The 24,220-nt window shown below is 42.8% G+C and overlaps 1 protein-coding gene across 3 annotated transcripts in view; it reads right to left on the minus strand.

Moving 5' to 3' along the window:
* Window positions 1-24,220, minus strand: part of ABCA1 (ATP binding cassette subfamily A member 1) — a 157,032-nt gene that overhangs the window by 70,924 nt on the left and 61,888 nt on the right. For 2 of the 3 annotated variants that reach the window (XR_008713840.1, XR_008713839.1), the window contains exons 1-5: window positions 9,121-9,370; window positions 4,982-5,179; window positions 4,014-4,219; window positions 3,044-3,220; window positions 1,235-1,457 (exon numbers count right to left, since the gene is read on the minus strand). Coding sequence is in view for 1 of the 3 variants with exons in the window: in XM_055579203.1 (XP_055435178.1) it covers window positions 1,235-1,457; window positions 3,044-3,220; window positions 4,014-4,219; window positions 4,982-5,179; window positions 9,121-9,237; window positions 9,573-9,712; window positions 11,592-11,832; window positions 16,442-16,534 (1,395 nt within the window). In the remaining 2 variants the exon portion in view is untranslated. Of the gene's footprint in view, window positions 1-1,234; window positions 1,458-3,043; window positions 3,221-4,013; window positions 4,220-4,981; window positions 5,180-9,120; window positions 9,371-9,572; window positions 9,713-11,591; window positions 11,833-16,441; window positions 16,535-24,220 lie in introns of those variants that run through there. The other variant, XM_055579203.1, reaches the window with a different exon arrangement.

The following is a 24,220-nucleotide window of genomic DNA, read 5'->3' on the forward strand; positions in this document are numbered from 1 at the left end:
CATTCCATCCCTCTAGGTCGTCCCAGTGCACCAGCCCCAAGCATCCAGTATCATGCATTGAACCTGGACTGGCAACTCGTTTCACACATGATATTACACATGTTTCAATGCCATTCTCCCAAATCTTCCCACCCTCTCCCTCTCCAACAGAGCCCATAAGACTGTTCTATACATCAGTGTCTCTTTTGCTGTCTCGTACACAGGGTTATTGTTACCATCTTTCTAAATTCCATATATATGTGTTAGTATACTGTATTGGTGTTTTTCTTTCTGGCTTACTTCACTCTGTATAATAGGCTCCAGTTTCACCCACCTCATTAGAACTGATTCAAATGTGTTCTTTTTAATGGCTGAGTAGTACTCCATTGTGTATATGTACCACAGCTTTAAACATTTATTTTTAAAAGATGTATTCTTTAATGAAACAATTGAGAGAAAATTGGCACGTACGTCTATTAAAGTAAGGGGTGGACACAGAACCGCACTGTACAGAGTCCCCTTCATGGAAAGGCTTGCTGACTGGCTGTCAGTGGACAGCCTCAGGCAGCAACTGCTCTGGGTTTGTCCCAGCTGCAGAATGCTGCCCGGCCCTGGGGCACATCTTTCCAGTTACTAACTGAGGGACCTGGGACAATGGATTGTCAGAGAGGGAGGCCGTGGGGTAACCTAAAGGGCTGGACATTTCAACTCCATGGCCAGAGTGCCCAGGGGCTTAGCCATGCACCACAGTTAAACTCCTGTCTGTGCTCAATCCTGCATTCTCTCTATTCCTTGTATAGATATAGATCCCTAAGAAATAAACATACACCAAACTCTATCTCAGGCTCTGCTTCCAGAAAATCTTAACCTACAACAGTATCTATCCTTCTGATTATGGTTTTTAGAAATTCTGGCAGAATCATCAACCAGTACATACACCTAGGAAAATGAGTAACTCTCAGATACTGTCACAAGCCATTGCCAAGCAGACAGCACGGTGTAGTTAAGCACATGCTCACCTAGGACATGAGGCTCCTAGGTTCAGTCCAGCCTAGCTATACTAACCAACTGGGTTGACACTGGGCAAGTTGCTGCCCTTCTCAGGGTCTCTTCAAGTTTCATCACTTTTCCCAATTATAAAATGAAGGAATTACAGGAACTGCACCTCTGACCCTATCCCTCCCAAACAATCTGTGCTTTTCTTCTGATCCGGTAGCCCGGGGGGGACAGGGAGGAGCCAATGAAGCAGTCTTACTTTCAGGATGACCACCAGTAGGCCGGCGCTCACGAGCAGAGGGATGAGGCTGCTGATGAACCAGCTGAACCAGAGGATACCGTTGTCCAGGCCCATGATGCGCATGGTCTCCTTCAGCCGGGCCTCCTTCTCGTACACAATGCCCTTGATGATCACAGCCACTGAGTAGATCCAGGCCAGCGTCATGAAGAGAGGCATGGACCGGCTCATGACCCGCAGGAAGCTGGAAGGGTAGGGGAGGATTAAAGGCCAAGAGTGAGCCAGGCTCCTGGGCCAACAACTCTGGGCCGGCATGCAAGAGAAATCACCAGGACCAAGCCCAAGATGGGCAGACCTGTGCACCCTGACAGGAATGCTTCGTGAGTGGGGCAATGCAGTGATTACAAACTATTAACAAAGTGATGCCAAAGTTCTTTGAGGGCTTGCTTTAGTAGCTAGATAACTATCAGAGGTCATTAAACTAAATGTGATTTTAAAGTACTAAAACCAAGCCAACAAAACCAAAAACCCAACTCATTGTCTCATGAAAGTTCAACATCTTCAAAGCCATCTCACTATCAGCTTGCCTTGCACAAAAGTTCAACATCTTCAAGGTCATCTCACTATCAGCTTGCCTTGCACAACTGTTACGACAGATGGTGCAGAAACACACTTTATGCAGCTCCTGTCAGTAACATTTCAGATTTCAGATTCCAAACTAGAAAACGAAATGCAGCGAAGTCAAAGGGACACAGAATCTAGACTCTAAAACTCAAGGTTCAAGTCTCAGCTTTACCACTTATGCACTTACAGGGTATGTGACAACAGGCGTGTCCCCATCTTAATATGTCCTTTCTAGAGTAAAGCTTTGCTTAGGGGCGTCATTGGAAAATACTGGCTAACCTTTCTGAAAGTGAAAAACAAGATAAATCCAGGTGACCTGGAAAAGCTAGAATGAACCCTGCAAGCAAAAGGGTGGTTCAATTAGAAGCTAGGAGAGATACAAGGAGAGTAACCCTGCTACTTCTGCACTCTGATCTCTACACACACACACACACACACACTCTCACCCTCACACAACAGAGAATGAAAGAGTTTCCAGAATTTGGAAGAGACATGACATACTTCAGATGCCTGCAATAACTACATCTCTGCCCCATTCTTGCTCTCTCACAAGAAATCATGAGCCATAGAACCACAGTCCCCACTTGGCAGCACAGTGACTAAGCACTCAAAGGTTATCTAAAAAGTCTAAGATAAAATGGACTTGTTCAGTTTTATTTGCATTGTTTGAAAATGTGGCTTACCACTTTCTGAGAGAAGAAGAAAAACTGATGTGAAGTTAGCTTTTCAAGGTCCATAACACCATGCCTCTGTATTTGGGGGACATGTGGATGTGTGAATATATTTGGCATGTGCTCGTCCTGACACATTTTAAACTTGGAGATTGGGCCAATTTTGACCAAAAGGATAGGGTATGAAAAATAAAAGTTCTAGTAACCGTAGACCAGAAAGGAGCGAGGATTACTGGTGTGTGGTGTGTGTTCATGTGTGCCTGTGCCTCAAACTGTCAACTACCTACATCTAGCATCTTATTTCCTGAAATCTCCACACAACTTCAAAAACAGCTGCTTTGCAGTAGCCATAGTCTTGTTTTCATCAATTTTCTGACCAGTATCAACACACATATAAAATAAATTTAACCAAAGCATTCTGTTTCCTCTCTTGGCGTGTGTGTGTGTGTGCATGTGTGTGTGTGTGTGTGTACACACCCCACCTGGGGACAGTGCTAGCCAGTTAAGTAAAGGTGGCAGCTTACTGGTAACTTACATGTCATCAACATAACAGGGGTAAGGCATCTGCTGCATGTACACGCCAGTTTTCTTCTCTGTGCCCGTCAGCACCCTGATGATTGCCTGCTCCACCACATCCTGCAAGTAAGCGAAGCCTCCCCAGACATACCGCATATCTTCAAAGGGGTCAGCCCGAGGACCAGGGTCCCAGTACCTTAAATCAAGCCACAGATGATTGAACATTCCTTAGAACCACACAACAAAAAATTCAATCACCCACAAGCCTACAGAGCCACTGTTTTTATTTCTGCATCGTACTTTGTGGTCTCAGTGACGCATGCGTGCACACTAAATTGCTTCAGTCTTGTCCGACTCTTAGGGATGCTATGGACTGTAGCTCCTCTGTCCATGGGATTCTCTAGGCAAGAATACTGGAATGGGTTGCCGTGCCCTCCTCTAGAGGATCTTCCCAACCCAGGGATTGAACCTGTGTCTCTTACGTCTCCTGTACTGGCAGGTGGGTTATTTACCACTAGCACCACCTGGGGAACCCTCAGTGATGTGTACATGTTTTTAAATAGATATAATCGGAATGAGCAAACCACTAGCTGGTTTGGTTTTTTTCCCTCCTCCATTGCTTCCTAACATTACTACAAGTGGATGTGTCAAAATTCACTTTATCATTTTTTATCTTGGTTATTTGCCCCCTTTTATAGAAATGGATAGCATTAGCACAGGGAACCTAATGTCTTTTCCCTTCTTTCTTTGTTCCAGTTGATTTAATTCCTTAGGACTAATTCCCTTGAATGGAAATGCAAAATGAAAAGACAAGGATATTTTACGACCTTTGAAACAGCTGTCTCCACCATGAATGTGCCAGTGACACCAAAATCATGCCGCTGATTTATCTTTGTTTGAAATTTTTACAAAATTATTAAAGTATCTCCAATCACATTAGCTGCTCTTGACTTCTCTAAGACTGGCTGGTACAATGCGATTCCACTTACCCGTCTTTGATCTTATTCGTCCTCTCCACATTGTCAATGTCCATCCGGATCTTGTACTTGACATGATGCGGTAACTCGACACTGCCAGGAGCAATTCCAGTGAACACGACCCCAGCCCAGAACTTGCGCTCATCCAAGAGCTCCATGGACTTGTTGATGAGCAGAACCTCTGTTGCTACTGGTTCGAGCTTGTTCAGGTTGACGCACTGAAGGAAGAACAGCCATCATGAGAATGCTGACGGCCAGGAAAACAAGCCGTGGCCAAGGCAGCGTCTACGCTAAGAGAGAAGTGCTAACTGCATGTCTTATTTAATCTTCATCCTCTCACATCATTCTCCAATATTCAATTGAAAATGGATTATTTGGGTTTTCACCTTAGCAATTTAAGAGAAATGTTGAATGTATTTTAGAGATAAGTTACTCACTGATTTTTGTGGAGGGAAAGGGATTTAAACAATGATCAGGCCTCATTTTCTTCTGCTTTCTTCGTAATTTTGAGTCATAACAACTAATCAAACAGACCAAAAAAACTTGCATTTGTCCCTATTAAGTCACATTATTTTTAGGACTCAAATTTTTTAAATGTAATCAGTCCTATTAGATTGTATGTAAGTTTCATAAGTATTTTTTAAGGGACTGCTTTGTTGCCATTAGGTAGTTGGATATCAAAACATAGGAAAAAATAGAAGACAATGGACAGAGATATTCTTGAGTCAGACAGAATAAAGCTAGAAGTTAGGTCTGTGTCTGTCTCATTCATTCAACTAACATTTTTTTGAGTGCTTTTTCATATACCACCTGTATTTTTAAGTGTCTTTTCATACACAACATGTATTAGGTTGGAGGGATGCTACTGTAAATAAGACTACACAAAATTTCTAAACTTTACTCCAGTCTGAATCGTATTGCATCATCTCAGAGAAAGAAGCCAAAGCCTTTTCTAAATGGTCCATGGAACAGTTCCTCACCTCCATGAAACGAGAGATGGTCTGGATTGCCTGGTTGGTCTCATTGAAGGCTTCTCTCCAGGTGTACACGGAGCCGTTGGTGGACTGCACATCCTCTGGGTGCTTGGCCAGAAATGCCATGATATCTTTGGCCGTCCAGTCTGAGCCTTCCAGTCGCTGTTCCCAAAAGTCATCATTGCCTCTGCTGTCCAACAGTGTCTGCCATTCCAATGACAAAGTACAACTAAGTCTTGATGAGCACTATATGATTTACAAAACCCTTTCACATGCATTGTCATTTTTATATCTTTATAAAAACTGTGAGGTAGGTAACAGTGTTTCCATTTTATAGGTGAGACCACTGAGGCTGAAAAAAATAACTTTTTACCAAGGATGAATCATACACTAATAGGCATGGAGTTGACCAGTCAATATCAGTCCAGTCTGAATCTAGTTTCCAGTATAGCTTAACAGTAAATGCTATTAACTACAGTAACAACAATAATCATACTTATAATCTATACAATTACTGTTGGATTAAACACTTCACCTCATACAACATCATAAGTAAGGTATGTCTAATAGTTTCCATTTCACAGATGAGAAAACAGGTTCATAGAAGTTAAGTCCCTAACCATAAGGTCACACAGCTAATATGTAACAAAGTCAGGATATGAGACATGGGCTCTCAGATTCTATTGCACCTTCCCCCTGCATTATATCATCTTCTTCTTTTGAGACCCAGGCTGATAACTCCTCATAAAGACCTTAATTTCTAGACTGAATTAAGACAAACCTGTTTGGCTTAGGGAAAGAATGCTGCTGTTAAACCAAGTGAAACCTGATCTTTCCCAATTACAGGATGCATGGGTCATGATGAAAAGGAGGCCTGTCTTCCATTTCTTTTTCCTTAGCTGGCTGGCTCTCCACATGGGTCAACATGGAAGAGCAGGAAAATCAATCAGGCGCTCAACCAGCAGGTGCAGAGGACCGGGGCAGAGGCCTGCAAAGATATGCTGCCAGAAAAATGTGTCTGTTTCAACCTCAGCTGATGGAAAAGAGAATCAGCCACAACTCCTGTCATACCTTCAAGAAGGCAGAGGAAACTTTGACTCTACTGAAATGGAATATCTAAAGGCCAAACTCTGCTATTCTTAAAATCAGTCTCATTTCTACTAACATTTTAAGCTTTTCCCCATGTGGCTTCATATTTATTATCTTAATGGGAGCATAATAGTTTTTATAGGGTATATAAACTATAATTTCATTAACTATTCCCATACTGTGAAACATTTAGTCTATTTCTAATTTTTCACAAAAAACAATTATTATAGCAATAACATTCTGTTTCGTAGGGTGACTTCTTTCTTTAAAATTATTTCTGTATGGGATACATCCCTGAGGGTGTGTGGAATGGAAGTACATGGGATAACACACTTTTTATGGTTTTTACAATTTTCATTCCAAATTGCTTTCCTACAGGGAATAACAAATTATATTGTCATCAGTTAGGATATGTATTTTTATTAACATAATAGATACAAAATTGTATCTCACAAAGGTGCACAGGGGGATGGGTTAGCGATTCTGAAATGATTTTATTTGAGACTTGAACTGAACAAATAAAACCTGAGTGAAGACATGCGGTATTTGAGGTGAGGTCTGCCCTGCCCAGTGCGGCTTCTGAGCAATACAGCCAAGGAGAGCAGCAAGGCCTGAGAGACGTGCCCAGTGGGATCACTGACTACATGATTCTAGGGTATGAAGATCACCCTCAGGAGCAGTGTCCATGCAGAAAGCAGAGGCTGAAGGTGAAGGAAACAAATAGCAGCTCAGAAAGAACAATTGAGTATCAGTGGGTTCCATGACCCAACAAAGAAGTGCCTCCAGATCTGTGGGTTCCTCTGGATAGAACAGGTGCAGACAGAGCCAGACACAGCAGAAGATAAGAGCTATCACAGAGTAGAGGGGTGGTTGCCAGGGGGCTGGGGAAACACAGAGGTCAAAGGGTATGACATTCCCATTATTAGATCTGAGGATCTAATGTATAGCATGGTGACCATAGTTAGTGATACCATCCTGTATACTTGACACTTGTTAAGAGGTAACCAGGTGAAGGAAGGGACATGTTACTTAGCTCCAATGTGGTGATCATTTCACAGTGCAAACATATATTAAAACACCAAGTTGTATACGTTAAATACATACACTTTTAATTTGTCAATTGTACCTCAATAAAGTTGAAAAAAAGAAAGAGCTACCCCAACAGAACCAGAAGTCTCAGGCACTGCCTCATGTACCAGATGTGAGGCTGCAGGGGTTGCAGAGGACTGAGAAGCCCAAGCTTGTGAAGTGAAGTAAACACTCCTTAGTAGAGAAAAGAAAGCCCATGGAGGAAGCTCCTTCAACTTCCACCCACAGGCTGATGAGTCCCTAACTGGTGTCTCCAGCCTAACCAACCAGTTACACTCCAAGCCCTAGTATCCACTGACTTGTTGGACATGCCTACCATCCATCAGCTAGAAATTAAGAATCACCCCAAAACTTCCCTCTCTTTCACCCCTCCACAACCAATCAGTCACCAGGCTTTACCCCACCAGGGTAGCCTCTGCCCTGGTCTCTGCCTTCCATCTTTCCTCTCTTCAACCCACCTGTCAAACCAGAGTAATGTATACATTGCCGAAAACCCTTCCATGGGTTTGGTAATGGTGTGTCAGAGCTTAAAGTAAAGTCCTTGGCTTGACACCCAAGGCCCTCTCAACCACACACCGCACCTTTCTCCCCAGCCACAGCTCCTACATTTCCTACTGCACATCCTGGGTTCTCCAGCAGGATCTCCAATGAATGCCACGGCCATGTTGACAAGGGCCTCATCCCACAAGAACTGACAGCCTGTGACCTTCTGGAGCATCCAAGTCAAACTCCCTATTTAAAAGCGGGGGAAGCATCTATCTGCCTACAAACTAAAATTCATGGAGTTCCTTCAACATGGCCCCTCATCACCCTCTGAGACTCAGAAGGAGAGAAGTCCAACAAGTAGGAATGTAGATTCCAAGGAGATGACCAGAAGAAGACGCCTGAGACCACACCAAGATCTATGACACTGTTTGTGGCTGAACCACATGAATCCCTTTTGGAGGAGAGACTGGAGCTCAACAGAAACCATCCTTGATAGGTATAAGTTGTTGTTGTTATTATTAGACAGGAATTATTCACTCGATCCATACAAATTATTGTTCATGCTTCCCTGACTAAAGTCCCTTGGTTTTTAAAGGCTCCCAATTTAAGAATTAAATTGCAGGACCAGTGCAACAAAGATGACTCAGCTTTCCCATCACTGGAAGGTCCCCCAGGGTATGGTCCCTCCTAGGGCATCTCGGGAGGGTCCTCAGCCTGTGAGAGGACCTCTCTGGGTAGATATACCACCTGTAACACCCAGCTGCCTTTCTGATCAATGACGTGTCAAGACAAGAAACCTGGCAAAATCCATTCGTGCTTAATAGCACCAGGAACAAAAGGAAGAGGCCTCTCTCACCATGGAGACAGGAAATAGTCTAATGATTCTCTGACTCAGCCCAAGGCAGGATGATGTGATTAAATGGCACTCAGGCTCAAGCAAAGGAGACATTTCATTCTTGCTCAGACTCCTCTGCTTCTGAATCCAATTGTCTTCAGAGCACTTATCCCTTTTCAAGTAGTTCTGAAGCACTAAGTGAAATTCCCCTCCACGTAGTAACAGCGGCTCCTCACTCACATGGCGCCTTGGGGAGCAAGTATCTGTGATGAGTCTGCAGAACAGGCTTTTCCTCGCACACCTCTGTCCAAGACCTACCAGGACACAGTAGGGCTGAGCAAGGTGCTGTGGCTCTACAGCCAGAAAATAATTAAGGTCTTGTAATCACCAAATTCTTCCTCCAAACACCAGTCCTAAGTTTCCTGGAACTCTGATTTTGACTATCAGATGCCTTGACGCTGATGTGCATGAGACGGTGTAATCTGTGCACCATCACCTGTACCTCTGCCAAGTGACAGCCCTGGGGCTTGAGCTGTGCTTATTCCCTCTGTACTGGGTTCAATGTAAATAAATAACTCTCCTCTCAGTCACTTCTTGGGAAGTAAAGAGCATCAAGCAGGCATACAATAATCAGAGGGACACTCACCCGGACAAGGTCCATTTCTGAGCTGCTCTCCATAAAGGTCCAGATCTTGGGGCTGAGCTCTTGCCACATGCCTTCTAGATCATGAAACACAGCCAGTTCCTGGAAGGTCTTATTCACCTGGAGTCAACCAGGAAGCCAGGAGCAGCAAAAAATAAAAGAGGGGCAGACACATGAGAAACTCAGCTACTCCCTGAAAAGACACTCCATCATAGAAGCCCTTTTCCTGTCCTTCCCATCCCCAAGAAGTGCCTGCCTGCAGCAGGGATTCAAACACCCAAGACTGGAGAGCTGGCCCTCAACAGTCAACTGGGGCCTAGGTCAGATTGGAGGTCCTCATTCTTGGAAATCCCAGAAAAGTATACTCAATACACTCCATCTGAAGCCACCTTTATATTTTTGTTCTTAATTCTAGGAAGAGTTTGTTGAGGGCTTCTTGGGCCCAGGTAGCTTGCCTCAGTCATAAGCTGCCTTGTGACTGGAGTATCAGGTGTATACAGGATCTTTCCAACAAGCAGGGGCTTGAGAGCTTTCCATATGATGCGAGAAAGAGGACTGGACTCCAGATTCTTCATCAAATCATTGCAATAAGGAGCTGTGAAAAGGATGAAAGGCAAATATTTGTACGTATGGTCATATATTTGTAGAAACTAACAAAAGCTTTAGAACCAGCTGGTCAGTCATAGGTTTAAATCTCAGCTCTGCCACTTAATGGTTATGTCACAACTTCAGATTGGTGCCTCAGTTGACTCCTCTGTAAAATTAAAGTTAATGACATCTACTTAGGAGAGACGTGGAGAGGATTAACTGAGATGATACCTAGAACAATGCTGGATAAATAATCAAAGTTTATTATAACACTGATGATGTCACAACTGAGACAATATAGAAAAATACTTTTTACTATGCACAAGCCTACAGTTGTAACTCTAGATGACTTAACGCCAGCCTGCAACACTTTGCTTCCACTGGAAACAGAGGGTTGAATTTCAGACTTTAGTTTTCAAGCAGAAATAAAAAATCTCCCTTCAATTACTAAGTCTCATAACAAGTACCTGTAATAAATGTAATGAATATCCCAAAGTGAAAAATACGAAGTCATAATAGATAATAAGGTTTGATTATCCAGAAAGATTCCCAAATTTTTAAAAAATTTCACTGTGGGTTCTTTTAGATTCCAAGTATCCTCTACATGCTGCAAAGACAGTATTTAAAAACAAAAACAAAAAAGAGGACTTGCTCACAGTTGTAGCTGTTGTGAAAATGAAGGCTCCCTCAGGTTGACTTACAAAGAGAGGGAGCAGAGGGGATGGCATTTCAGAAAACTGCCTACAGCGCCCTTCCCTTCAGGCTCACAAAGCAACCTGCCACGGCTGGAGTGCTTCACTCCAGAGAAGAATAAAAGGTTCTTATGTTACAGTAATGCACTAAAAGCCACCTCACTCAGTGTCTGAAAGACACACCTGCGGTTAGAAATGGAGAAAGGCTCACTTGCATCATGTTTTCAAGGAAAACAATGCCATTGTCTACAGCTGTAACACAGGCTCCTCGCTGCCACAGGCACAGGACACACATCACCACAAAACTGCCCAAGCGTGGGGAGCAGATAGGGTGTAACAAGGTTCTCTAATGACACCTTGTAGCTAAGAACCGAAAACAAACAGCAGATCAAATGCCTGAGTCTGATGGCACACACGCCACCATGAACAGGTATTCTGGAGGTCATGTGTTTAGGGACAAAAAGCATGGAGCCAGGCAGACCGGGTTTCATCCGGGTTCTTGTGAATTAACAACAGTGTGACTTTGACCAACTCACTGAACCTCTCCAAGCCTACAAAATGTGGGGCTATAAAACCTTCCTTGCAAGGAATTCCCTGACAGAGGTCAAGGTTCCATCCCTGGTTAGGGAACTAAGATCCCACAAGCTGTGATCCCGCACAGCCAAAAAAGAAAAAAAAAAAAAAAAAAAACACACAAAAAACCTTCCTTGCAGGGTTACCATAAGGGTTAAATGAGTTAACTTAAAAAAAAAAATGCAAAGGACATAGGAAATGTTCCCTAAATGCTATCTTTCATTATTGTTGTTATTGTTAAGTTTTTATTATAAAGCATATCTCAAGGAGAGCAGGGGGGAAAGGGAAGGGAGATGGGGAGAATGAGAAGAACCTTGAGCACTCTGGGAACCACCTTCAGACATACCCCAGAAAACTGGAGAGAGTGACGTTCAATCATTCATTCACTTGATAAAAACACTGTATGCCTGGGACGTGCCAAGTCCCCTTTCACACAAGTGGGGATAGTTCGCTGATTAGGAGAAGATTCCCTCTTCTAGGAGCTCTGTCTGGATGGCAAATAGACATGTAAACAAGTACCCACTGCTGCTATGTAGGACGAGGGTAAGCAGGAGAGAGGGGGCCCACAGGGCTGAGTCTGGGACGGAGGTGGTGCCAGGGCCTGGCTGCGTAGACACTCACATGTAGAGTTGTCATAGACGGTGCCAGCATCGTCCTCCGTGCCGTTACCCCCGAAGAGGGCCTTGTAGTTGTTGTCCTCGTACCAGTTCAGGGACTTGATCTTCAGGCCCCCGCCCTCGGGATGGCCGCAGATGATGCGGGACACGGCCTGGTAGATTTGGGTGGAGGAGCTGGAGCTGTTCACGTTGGTCAGAAACATCACCTCCTGCCGCATGTCACTCCAGCTCCTCATGCTGAACAGCTGGGGGAGGGAGCAGGCAGAAGAGGAAAGGAAAGAGGGGGGAAGGTTGAAGACACAGAAGACAAAGAAACAGGTTAGTTCCTTCACCTCTATAAAGCCTTATCGCAGAACATAACTTGTCTGACGTCGCCTCTCAGAAGCCTGGTGATGGGACCGCCAGAGCCATGCTAGCCTCTGTGGTAGAGGTACTGCTGTCATCTGAGAGACTGTTTGAGATGCAGATTCTGGTCTATCTAGAGTTCAAATCCACTTTGTCACCAGGTGCCCAGGTGATTCCCATACACATTAAAGACTGAAGTACAGCCTAGAAGTTGGTGGAGCCCCTGGTGATGGGCTTTATCTCATTCAGATTATCATCAGGTTTATAGAAAAGGATGCTTTCCCTGAAGAATTATGTGTTCACATGTGTACATCAGGAACCGCTCACATCCTCGGTCATGGCCTCATTTCTAAAACACCTCAAACTCCAGTGTGGAAACTGAGGTACCCTCTGCCCCTTGGCAGAAAAGGCAATGTGTGTGAAATCCCCACCCTCGTCTCAGCTAAGTGCCAGGCACTGGGAAGGAACACATGATGGGAGCTCGACTTTGAATCTCAGCCACGTCCTCACTGCCTCACAACCTTCGGAAAGTCACTTTTCTGAGGGACCCACCTCTCATCAAGACGATGAAGCTAAAACAGAGCGTGGCAAGAACATCACACAATATCCACTCTCCAAGAGGGCCCTGCACAGAACAGCCGCTGCCTGGAAGAGGCAGAGGCCCCAGGCAGCCGGGGGCTGAGTTTGGGACTTACGTGTGACCAGCTCTTTGTCTCACACACAAATGTACTCCAGCACCCTGTGGACTTCTTGGCCCAGTGGCTCTTATGATTAACTATTCACAGAGCACTTTGTATTTCCACACATTTCACAATAAATCATTAATATACCCTTCCATTCCTTGCCCTGTCACTGTGTGTCCAGGCTGAGGTGTGGCAAGCAGAGGGGAGGGGTTGCGGGACGCCACTCTTGCTCTGGAGGCAGTCTAGGCTGACTCCACGACCCAGTTTTCTGTCTCACAGAGCCCGCTGATCCCTGTGAGTGAGAAGGTCCTGGGTGCCACAGACCCTGCCTTTGCCTTCAGCCTGCAAAGCGGAACCAGGTGCTCCGGGGGTGGTCAGAGGTCACAAAGATTCTTCCCTCTAGAGAGGTAGGCTTTGACACCGAGAAAACACAATTAGGTGGCCAGCTTTTCCTGACTTTATCTTCTGAGGTATACAGACAGGGAGGGGGATAGGCAGTCAGGCCACCTTTCCTTTTGCTGGTGGGTGCAACAGCCCTAGAGATTTTTGAAGGACAGCACAAAAGCCACTCACTTGTCTTTCTGGCCACCACCATCCTGCCATCCCCCGATCGAAAGGACAAATCTCTTCCAACATAAAGTCAGCACATCTTTGATAGAAGCACTGTAAGCAACTGAGTTCTTCCAAATTCTTGGCTCTTCCCAGAACCTGCCTTAGGGGCAGACTCCTACTTGTTCTAACTTCAGCTCCTGCCCCATACCTCCCCATGAAGCACCTCCCACCACAGGGAAGGCAGCCGCTCAGCCTCCAACCCACAGACGGTGGCATCTGATCATCGTCTACGGAGTGAATGAACTACTGAGGCTTTCTCAATTCACTGCCATGGCTTTCTCCTGCCCTTGCCCCATCACAGTCTCTTCTCAGCCTAACATTGGAATAGTAAACAACTCTCATCCTCTCAGTCACACCAGACACCCCTGATCCAGACCCTCCATGGCCTCCCATCTTACTCAGTGTAAATCCAGCCTTTCCAGGGCTGCACAGCACTCACCTCCTGCTCTAACCTAATCTCGGACTCCCCTCTCACTTGCTCTCTTTGTTCTGGCCACACCGGCCTCCTCCCTGGTCTTTACATCTCTTGATCATGCCCTACGTCAGTATATTTGGATCTACGGTTCCTTCTGCTTGCAGTATCATTTCCTCCATGTTCAGATGGCACCTGACTAGACAGGACTTCATGAATCACCCTCCCCTTTAAAAATACCACCTCAACCCCGCCACCCCTCTTACCCAGCTTCGTTTTCCTTCACTGCAGGCATCCCTGCTGTCCCATTATACACGGAAGGGCTTATTTCTATCTCCTGCCCCACTGCAGTCCCACAGCAACAGAGAAGTTAGTGTGCTCACTGCTGAGTCCCTAGCACCCAGCTGTGCCAGGGTCCTAGTGGGTGTGGACAGATAACCAAACACTGCTCCCTGCCCTGCCTCCCCAGGCTCACCTTCCAGAAGTGAAGCTCATGCCCACTTTCATCCCTCTGGCTCTGAAAGTCCCCCTTCCCTCACAACTGCCAGCCCTGTTAGTCCAGTTTCTTTCTCTGAATAGTCTTCTTCCAACTCTATTCCACTTACCACGAGGGAGTTCAGACAAAAAAGTGCTAAAGCTGCAGGAATGTGGGCTTTAGAGGCCAACCATCCTGGGTTCAAATCCCAGTCTTGCCAATTAACCTACTAGGTGACTGTGGGCAAACAGCCTAGCTTTTCTGAGCCTCGGGGTCACCTGTGCAATAGGCATAGGAGGCCTCATCACATTTGTCGTGTGGATCACACCGGGAAACCGGGGGAAGCTACAGGAAACATGGCAGCTTACCCCCCGTTCCTTTCAAGGGTTGTGGTTTAGTCAAAACAACCAACTTTCTTTCCAAACACTGAGCAGATCAACAAGTGCACTTATGTATTTATCTTCTCTCATTTGTCCCAGAGAAACCCTTAGATAATGAGTCACTGGTGGCAAAAGTGACTTGACTTTGTGTTCCACTGAGAGGAGTGGGTGGCCCTTGCTGCCCAGGGCCAGGGAATAAGCAGGACACAAGGAAGCAGCTGCCAAGAGAAATGTATATTGTTCAGCTGGAGAGTTTCTACCATGTGAGCAACAGAACATCACATGCTTTCAATTATTTTTTAACCCTAGACAAAAGGCAGGCCAGTGATGTAAGAGGAAACAGCTATAACCAGACTGTGAGTTTAGAGGCAGCTTCAAATGTTAGATCCCTGCTCTGCCTTTTCTAGGGCTGGCAGAGAGCACAGGGCAAGTCACTGTCAGCTAACGGGACTCAAGAGAGATGGCAATGGACTTGCAGGGCAGTTTCTGTTTCTCATTCTGCCTCCTGGAAGAACCCCAGGAGACCCAACTTCTCCACCTACAGAGAGGTTACCAGCATTCATAACCAGAGTAACAGATGGCATCCTGGAAGAGGGCTTCTCCTCCTGAAAGGAACCTGAAAGCCAGTCCTCTTCAGTCAGACACACAGCAGCAGGATTGGCAAAAAAAAGGATCGAAACTGACACGCTAGGTAACATGTTGACAGAGCTGAACCTTGGTGTTTTCTGTACTTCCCAAACATTCTGCTTTCTCCTTTGTGAACATGCAATACTTTATTCTTGCTGTTGTTGTTCCGTCGCTAAGTCATGTCCAACTCTTTGCAACCCCATGAACTCCAGCAGGCCAGGCTTTTCTGTCCATCACTATCTCCCTGAGTTTGTTCAAACTCATGTCCATTGAGTCAGTGATGCCATCCAACCATCTCATCCTCTGCTGCCCCCTTCTCCTGCTACCCTCAATCTTTCCCAGCATCAGGGTCTTTTCCAATGAGCCAGCTCTTTACATTAGGTAGCCAAAGTATTCTAAGTATTTATTCTTAGAAGACATAAAGTGAGCTTTGATATTTGAGAAAAACCATAAAAACACCAAAAAATGAGTTAAAGAAGCAGTTCATAATAAGTCTGGACCAAATCTGAGAAAATTTTGCCACAAATTATTCCCAATGTTTTATACATAAGGCCTGTGTGGTTTCTGACCATCACTCCCTGGCTCAGCTCTCTACACCATGGGCTCCAGACCATTGGTTCCTCTTTTCCAGTCTACTCTGAAACAAGGCTGGGTGTCAGAAAGGCAAGCACATGCTGACTGGGAGGCAGAGAAGTGCTTAACTGCTAATTTTGTAAGTCAGGCCCTCTGATCTTATGACAAAGGTGATTCTGTTAAGTAGGAAGTTAGGTAATTCTAATACACTTGTAAACATGTGGACCTGAAAGGCAAATTCAACATTTATCAGGAGACTCTATTCCCAAAGTTGAACTCAGGGGCCAGACGTTCACAAGGCAAAGATCCAAATTAGGGGTACCAGCTTCTCCCCTTCAGTTAGTAAACAAACATTCTGGTAAAAAGACTGTCCAGCTTTATTACCAAAGAAGAAATAAGGAGAAGTTGCTGTAAGACAAACACAGTATGTGGAGGACGAGGAGGAATCATCTCCTCTACTAATGAGTCATTAACTCGGGACCAAGAGTAACAATTGGAGAAAGTCCTAGGCTAGACATCGGGCCTTTAGCTACTAGCTAATTAACCCTGAGACATCCATGAGTCTTGGTTTCTTCATCTTTAAAGTAAGGAGATCAAACCAAGTAATTTTAAGGTCATAGATGCTTCTAAAGTTGATTTTACATTTTTTATGAAATTCATATCAAGTGGACTCTCTGAATCAAATTCAGGGTGTAAAAAAGTCATAATGGATGATCTGCCCCCTCAGACTGAAAAGATAAGACTTACCTCTTGGGCCAGATTCCCAAGACTATCCAACAAAGCTTTTGTGGCTTCACCCAGCTCCTCGGTTGGGAAGAGAGATGTAGAGTTTAGTTTTGTCTGCAACGAGAAATAAATAATCTCTATTTAAAAATAAATAAGTTGATTAAAACTATTCACAATCTTCAATTTGAAACACAAGAAACCCACTCTTAACCAAAATAAGACACTAAAATTATTCTAACTGTATGTTTGTAGGTTATTCATCTCAGATAAGAATTACTAATTTTTTGATGAATGCTTTTAAATGGTGTAGGAATTTGTATTTCAAACTAGTTGATTACATAATAGATAAAAATGTCTGATGTGTATGTGTCCAGTGTAAAGCTGACCATAAATTCCCAACTCTGTCTATGGTTTTGCTAGAAAGACAACATGGGAATGGCCTTGAGAAACAAGTTTGTGATGGTTCACAAGAAAGGAAGAAAGGATAACATTTAAAACTGCCAAAAGCGTGGGAAGAAGGAATTCTTTTATTCTACTCGTCAGCACTGTCTCTAACACTGTAAATTTACTTACTTCTAAATATATTAAAACTCATTTTAATATATTAAAATGTATTGTTTTCATATATATTAAAATTAATTTAAAATAATTTTCAAATATCTGCTTTATGTTTAGTTTGAGTCAAATCACTATATTTACTCATTGACATACTGCCATTATATGCCACTTAGCTGCATAGCCAATATAAGAAAATAATTAATTTAAGCCCAAGGTAAGATAGGTTAGGACAGAAAGTCTAAGCTAGAGAAGAAAAAGAAAAATGATGCACAGACTCTGAGGCCAGAATTGGTTTTGAAGTTTTCAGGCTTCCAAAGAAAAAAAAGGGTCAGTTTCATCACTCTTGTTTGTCCAATAGGAAAAAAAAAGAAAAATCTCAGGGAAAAGCCCATCCTTTTTTGGCAATTCTATAAGCATCATTTTTCTCAATACCAGATCCTTGGATATCCAGAGAAAACTGAACTATTTTAATACTTGTCTCTTATCTCAGAGATTGCTGTGAAATCCTATGGCAGATGACACAGAAGACGGCTGAAAGTATGAATAGATGGAGTTCATCATTAGCTCTGGGAAACAGCAGATGCAGAAGACTAAGTATCATGATCATCATAATATCCTAGCATAACCCCAAATGTTCCTTTCTGATAAAATCTGTCTAAAAGTTCTATGGATAATTTTGTCCAGCACGATTAGTGAGCTCTCCTACAACAGCTCACTCACCAGAGACCAGCCTTCCCACACTCCCAGCCCTCTGATGGGCCCAGCCTTTCCTATAAATGACACACTCCAGTAGGTCTCTGTGACACAGCTCACAGGCTGTGTTAATGTTCATTCCTTCCATGAAGCAATCATGAGCAAAACCAGGTGGGGGGCTTTTTGTTTGCTTTGCCTTTCTCTCTTAAAGTTCACATTATATCTAAAGGCTACCACACTAAAAGCTGAACCTACACAGAGACCTTGGTAAGGAAAACTTACAAACTGAGAGGTCTTAATTGGGAGACATAGGAGGTAAAAACTATTTCCTTTCACTTTTGGGGGCTTGGATGCTATAAAATACAGAAAGGAGACTGATGTAAATCAGATTTAATATTACAAATTAATAAGGAAAGATAGGCTATTCAACCGGAGAAGGCAATGGCACCCCACTCCAGTACTCTTGCCTGGAAAATCCCATGGACGGAGGAGCCTGGTAGGCTGCAGTCCATGTCACGAAGAGTCGGACATGACTGAGCACCTGCACTTTCACTTTTCACTTTCATGCATTGGAGAAGGAAATGGCAACCCACTCCAGTGTTCTTGCCTGGAGAATCCCAGGGATGCGGGAGCCTGGTGGGCTGCCGTCTATGGGGTCGCACAGAGTCGGACACGACCGAAGCGACTTAGCAGCAGCAGCAGGCTATTCAACCAGCGTTGCTGAGACAAGTAGTTACTCATCTAAGAGAGTAATTTTTCCATCTCACACCACTATGTGAAATTAAATTCTTGGTAGATTGAACAGCTAAAACTAAAAATGAAAGTTAAAAGATATATGGGAAAAAATGTATTTATGAACTTGGGGTAAGGAAGGTCTTCTTAAAATACAGAAGTCCAAATCAAAAATGGGAATTAAACTTCTGAAAGTAAAAACTACGCACCAAAGACACCATCAACAAAGTGAAAAAACAAGCCAAAGACTAGAAGAATGGATTTTTTTTTTAATTTTAGAATTGAAAATGTAATACCAAGCATCAGTTAAAATTAACCAGATGCCACATTTAACAACATACATAAATCTCAAAAACATAACATTGGGTGAAAAAGACAAGCTGCAGATCAGCATGCACACATATATAATGTGAACAGATGCAAACCAATACAGTATATTGTTATTAACTGAATGTGAATATATAACAGTTGGATAAAAATATGCAACTCCAAGATACCAGCTATCTTTGAGGAAAGAGGGGAATATACAGATGACAGCAACTATATCTGTAGTGTCTTATTTCTTGAAAGGAACTATTTCATAATTTTCTTTTTAATTCAAGGAAAAATAAGAAAAAAGGAAGAGGGAAGGAGATTGGCAGGAATGAAGGATAGGAATATAGGTTAGGTTGAATACATGTCAGATTCGAAAGATGTCTAACTTCCTTGAACAAAATTAACCCCAGGCAATATGCCTTGAAACGAGGCCACACAATGAAATCTGAGAACCAAGTGCCTGCACCAACTATTAACTGTGGTCTCTTGCTCATATTTACTTGACAAAGGCAGACAGAGCTTGCCAATAGTACTTCCAAAGAGCTCCAGTAAGCCATTCATAGTTTGGAATTTCTACTACTATTTTTCATAACCAAAAGCATTCCTTTGGCTATAAATTCATAGAGGTCCCCATTGAGATCTCCCGCACAGGAGGCAAGATTTTCTTGTATGAAGGAAAACAGGGAAAAGGGGAAAAATTAAATCTTTAGTGAAGACTGTACATTCTGTGTTACACTAACAGGAATTCATGTATTATTCAATATTTTTAGATCATAACTAAATACTATAATAGCATTATAAGAAGAACAGACAACAGTATTATATTACCCAAAGCCCCAACCCATTTCTGTAATATGTGTTAATCACAACATTGCAACATTTCCCAAAACCATGACATTCTGGAGCACTGGCTCCATAATGACAAAAGTCATTATGCCATCCTTTCTGGGTCTAATAGATGACTTCTTTATATTCTTTTTATCCTCCCTAAGTTTTTCCTTCCACATGAATTCTCTTTTTCTTTTCTAAAATTGAGGTAACAACAGTTTATAACATTATATGACTTTCATGTGTTCAACATTATATTTCTATTTCTGTGTATGCTGCAGCATGTGCCCCACCAAAAATTCAGTTTACATTGTAAAAGACTGAATTTTTTTTTAAAAGGCAATAACTTATCAAAGTCAATTTGATTTTAATTTCTGAGTTGGTGTTTTATTTCAACTCACTGTCCAGCACAGTCCCTGGCACATAATAACTAGGCACCCAAGAAATGCAGAAGAAAAGTAAAAAGCAAAGGAAAGACCACATTAGGAGGGTGAGAAATGGACTAGTGTGAGTCTTGCTTCAAAGATCATTCAAATTCACAAATATACCGTTTCTAATTCACCTCATCAAGTCACTCACATCTGCAGCCTTAAGGTGGCTCCCCTTGCTCCAAGGATGAGGCCCAATAGCCTACAAAGGCTAAATGAACATTTCCCTCAGCACCTCTATAGTGTCATGTCTTACCATTCCTCTCCCCATCAAACTCCCCGTAGTTACATCTGATCCACTCTGAACTACTCACTACTTAATCATGCACAGTTCCTCTAAATGCCACCTTCTCTTGCCTCTTTCCTCTGGGCCCCATGCATACATCATGTCCTCTGCCTGGAAGATTCTTCTGTCTTTACCTGGCTAACCTCTACTCTTTAGGTTCCAGCTTAGAGGATGTTTCTTTCCTAATCGTCATAGACTAGGTTAGGACACCCCATCAGAGGTCTCCTGATGCACAGCACCCAGCAGAGGCTATCATTTTGAACAGCATCTCTTCCTTTCTTTGTCCCTCCTCTCCCCAACAGCAGGGAACACAGATCTGTACCTTGTTTACCACTGTCTCCCTGACCCAGTGTGTGGGGATTTCCTGAAAAAATGAAGTGTTTGTTTATAGATGATAGCTGTACAAAGGAACAAGTGGGAGAGATGACTATTAATGCATTAGAAGTGGTAGCCAGATAGAAATACAAGACAGAGCATCTGTGAAATTAAAATGTAATTGGAAATCCTTTTAAGTTTAAAAAAATCTTATCCACACTCAAAATTTTACAGGGACTCCACTACTACAATGAGATGTGCTTGTACATATATTTGAATAGTATTCTCAATATAAGACACAATTTTGTTTCCTCCCTGCAAATGCATGTTTTAATGTGTTCATTGTACATTTCAAACTTCCCTGAAATACTCTCATAAAGTAGACTACAATCTCTGCTTCATTTTGCCCATATTCAGAAAAGCCAACTCAGGGCTAGGATGTATATGTTTTACTTCAAATTGAAAATAAGTAAGCCACATACCAGGTACAAAGACTATTATCACCCAAAGCAATTACTGTCTCTTTACAGTCATTTACATGACAATAAAAATTGTCCTTTGAGGAACATTTTAATAATTTTTATTGAAGTAGGGAATTATAACTCATGTCTAAGGACAGCACTAATCTTTTAAAAGCAATTCAACAATTTAAATAATAAATTTTAAATTATATGTGATTAACACATTAAAATATTTCATTTTTGCTATTTCTAAACTAGTTAAATATATCTACTACCACATAATTCAGGATCAAAAGTCAAGCCTTTATCTTAGACATGGCAAGAAAGAAATTATACTATTTCAAGTAAACTAATTATACTATTTCAAGGAAAAAATAGTATATTTGAGGCAAAAACATCTGTCTATTTGGAGTTGAGTCATTATATTAACACACTGCTTAGTTCAGTAATTTATCCCCAGTTCTGTGCTTCCCTTGTTCTCCCAGGAATTAGGTGAACAGAGTCTAAAACAGTAAATCCCTGAGACATGTCATTCTACAATTTACCAAATGATAGCAATTGCAATTGCTTGTCAGGCAAAAGCACATGTTGTAAACAGGTAGGCAGTAAAATTATACAAAACCAAACAAAACCTGATACTTCCCACAAGAATCTGTGTTCCAGGCAGGAGGAGAGGGAAAACCAAGTGTTTTCTCCTGCAAAACATTGTCACTGCATGTGACAAACTGAGAAATACCTAATCCCCAAAACCTATGCGCCAAGCTGAGTCCTTATCAAAGGGTCTAGAAGACGCTAAACAAAACCCTTCAAGATAAGAATAACTGTTCACTCCTCTTATGCCTGCTCCTTCTATCCCTGCACAGTCCAGCTGTGAGCTCACTAGTCCTCTGGGCACTTCAGGGCACCACTCACCTTACCTCCTTTGTCCCATGAACAGAGTTCCACCTTTGCAAAAGCAGACTACACACATCAGAAGATACAGAAACAGAACACTTTGTTCCATGGAGACAGAACTTTTCTGTTTTGGGGTGAAGGTACCACCAGAAGTCAAGACAATCTAGTCACACGGTTGTGCGATGTCTAAGTTGTTCCTGAAATAAAGGTCAGTCTGTATGCCTGTCCTTGCTAACTCAAATCAGACACCGTTTCCCTTGCCACAAGGACCAGACACCATCTTCACATCACTGAGACAGGACTAGAGCCCAGGTCTACTTAACCACACAGACTTTCACTGGGGATCACGATGTTCCATGTTGAACAAGACTGTTGTCAGGGAGCTGCTGGGAAGGGCAGCCCTCACTTTACAGAACCCAGAACCTGTGAAGAATTCCTCAAATTCCCATTCTCAGCCTTAAAGTCGGTTCTCAGTGTCCACGGGAATGAAAGTACCATGTGGACCTTGTCTGCCTTGTTCATGGCTGAAACGTCAATGCCTTCAACCAGTAACTGGTACAAAGCAGACAGACAGTAAATATGTGTTCGTTTTGTTGTTTAATATCTCATACCTTGCTTAGAGATGCTCTGTTTCTACCGATCTATTCAGTTATGCATGACAAACTTTAATGAGTAGTGTTTACTGTGCTTTAGAGTCACTCTCAGAATACAAGCAAGAAAGTACACAGGGCTGGAACAGGACTAATAAAAAAAGCCAAGGACACTGAACAAACACTTCAAAGACTTAATGAAATATTGTTCCAATGTATGTTCCAATCCAAAGGCAGTTATGGCAGAATGAACACTCTCCCTGAAGCTGTCCACATGCTAATCTCTAGAATATGTCTATCAGTTATATCATACGATAAAATGTACTTTCAATTCAGTTCAGTCATCCAGTCATGTCCGACTCTTTGCGACCCCGTGGACTGCAGAACTCCAGGCTTCCCTGTCCATCACCAACTCCCAGAGCTTGCTCAAACTCATGTCCACCAAGTCGGTGATGCCATCCAACCATCTCATCCTGCCATCCCCTTCTCCTCCTACCTTCAATCTTGCCTAGCATCAGGTCTTTTCCACTGAGTCAGTTCTTTGTATCAATCAGGTGGCCAAAGTATTGGAGTTTCAGCTTCAACGTCAGTCCTTCCAATGAATATTCAAGACTTATTTCCCTTAGGATGGACTGGTTGGATCTCCTTGCAGTCCAAGGGACTCTCAAGAGTCTTCTCCAACATCACATTTCAAAAGCATCAATTCTTCAGTGATCAGCTTTCTTTGTAGTCCAACTCTCACATCCATCCATACTTGACTACTGGAAAAACCATAGCTTTGACTAGATAGACTTTGTCAGCAAAGTAATGCCTCTGCTTTTTAATATGCTGTCTAGGTTTGTCATAGCTTTTCTTCCAAGGAGCAAGCATCTTTTAATTTCATGGCTGCAGTCACCATCTGCAGTGATTTTGGAGCCCTCCAAAATAAAGTCTCTCATTGTTTCCCCATCTATTTGCCGTGAAGTGATGAGACTAGATGCCATGATCTTCATTTTTTGAATGTTGAGTTTTAAGCCAACTTTTTCACTCTCTCTTTCACTTTTATCAAGAGGCTCTTTAGTTCTTCTTTGCTTTCTGCCATAAGGGCGGTATCCAAATGTAAAAAGTAATGAACATTAATGACTGATTCCTAGCACTGATTTATAGAAGAATGTGTCTACATTACCAGCCACTGTTTTCAAGCACATAATTTATATTACTCCCATAAATTAAATTATTAACTTCTTTTTATTGAGCATCTAATGTGTACTAGCCCTATGCCAGGCTCTTCATATATGTGATCAATAATCACAGCAAAGGGCAAACTACATTATCACTATGTGAAAGAATAGGAACCTGAGGCTTAATTTATCTAAGGTAGCACAAGTGGTAAAATGCTGAGGCAGTATTTGAACCCAGAAACAGCTGACCCCAAGCCTATACCCTTTCTCCCCTGCCACACTTCCCCACTGTTGTCAAAATACTGTAGTCCCAGTGGTCATCAAAGGACTGAAGGAGAACCAGGAGAAAGAATCAGAATATCTTGACTCAAAAACAGAGAAATAGCCACACCAAAAAACAGAGACAGAGAGAGAGAACAGAAATGTTTCAAAGCATGTCTCTCCTCGAAATCCACTTTTGGTGCAGAAATACATATTAACAGAATAGTTTCTGTCTCTCCCACCCCTAATGTTGGTTGCTGCTCCTATTGTATTTCTTGG

Source organism: Bubalus kerabau, chromosome 4 (genome assembly GCF_029407905.1).
Source record: "Bubalus kerabau isolate K-KA32 ecotype Philippines breed swamp buffalo chromosome 4, PCC_UOA_SB_1v2, whole genome shotgun sequence".
Lineage (NCBI taxonomy): Eukaryota > Metazoa > Chordata > Mammalia > Artiodactyla > Bovidae > Bubalus > Bubalus kerabau.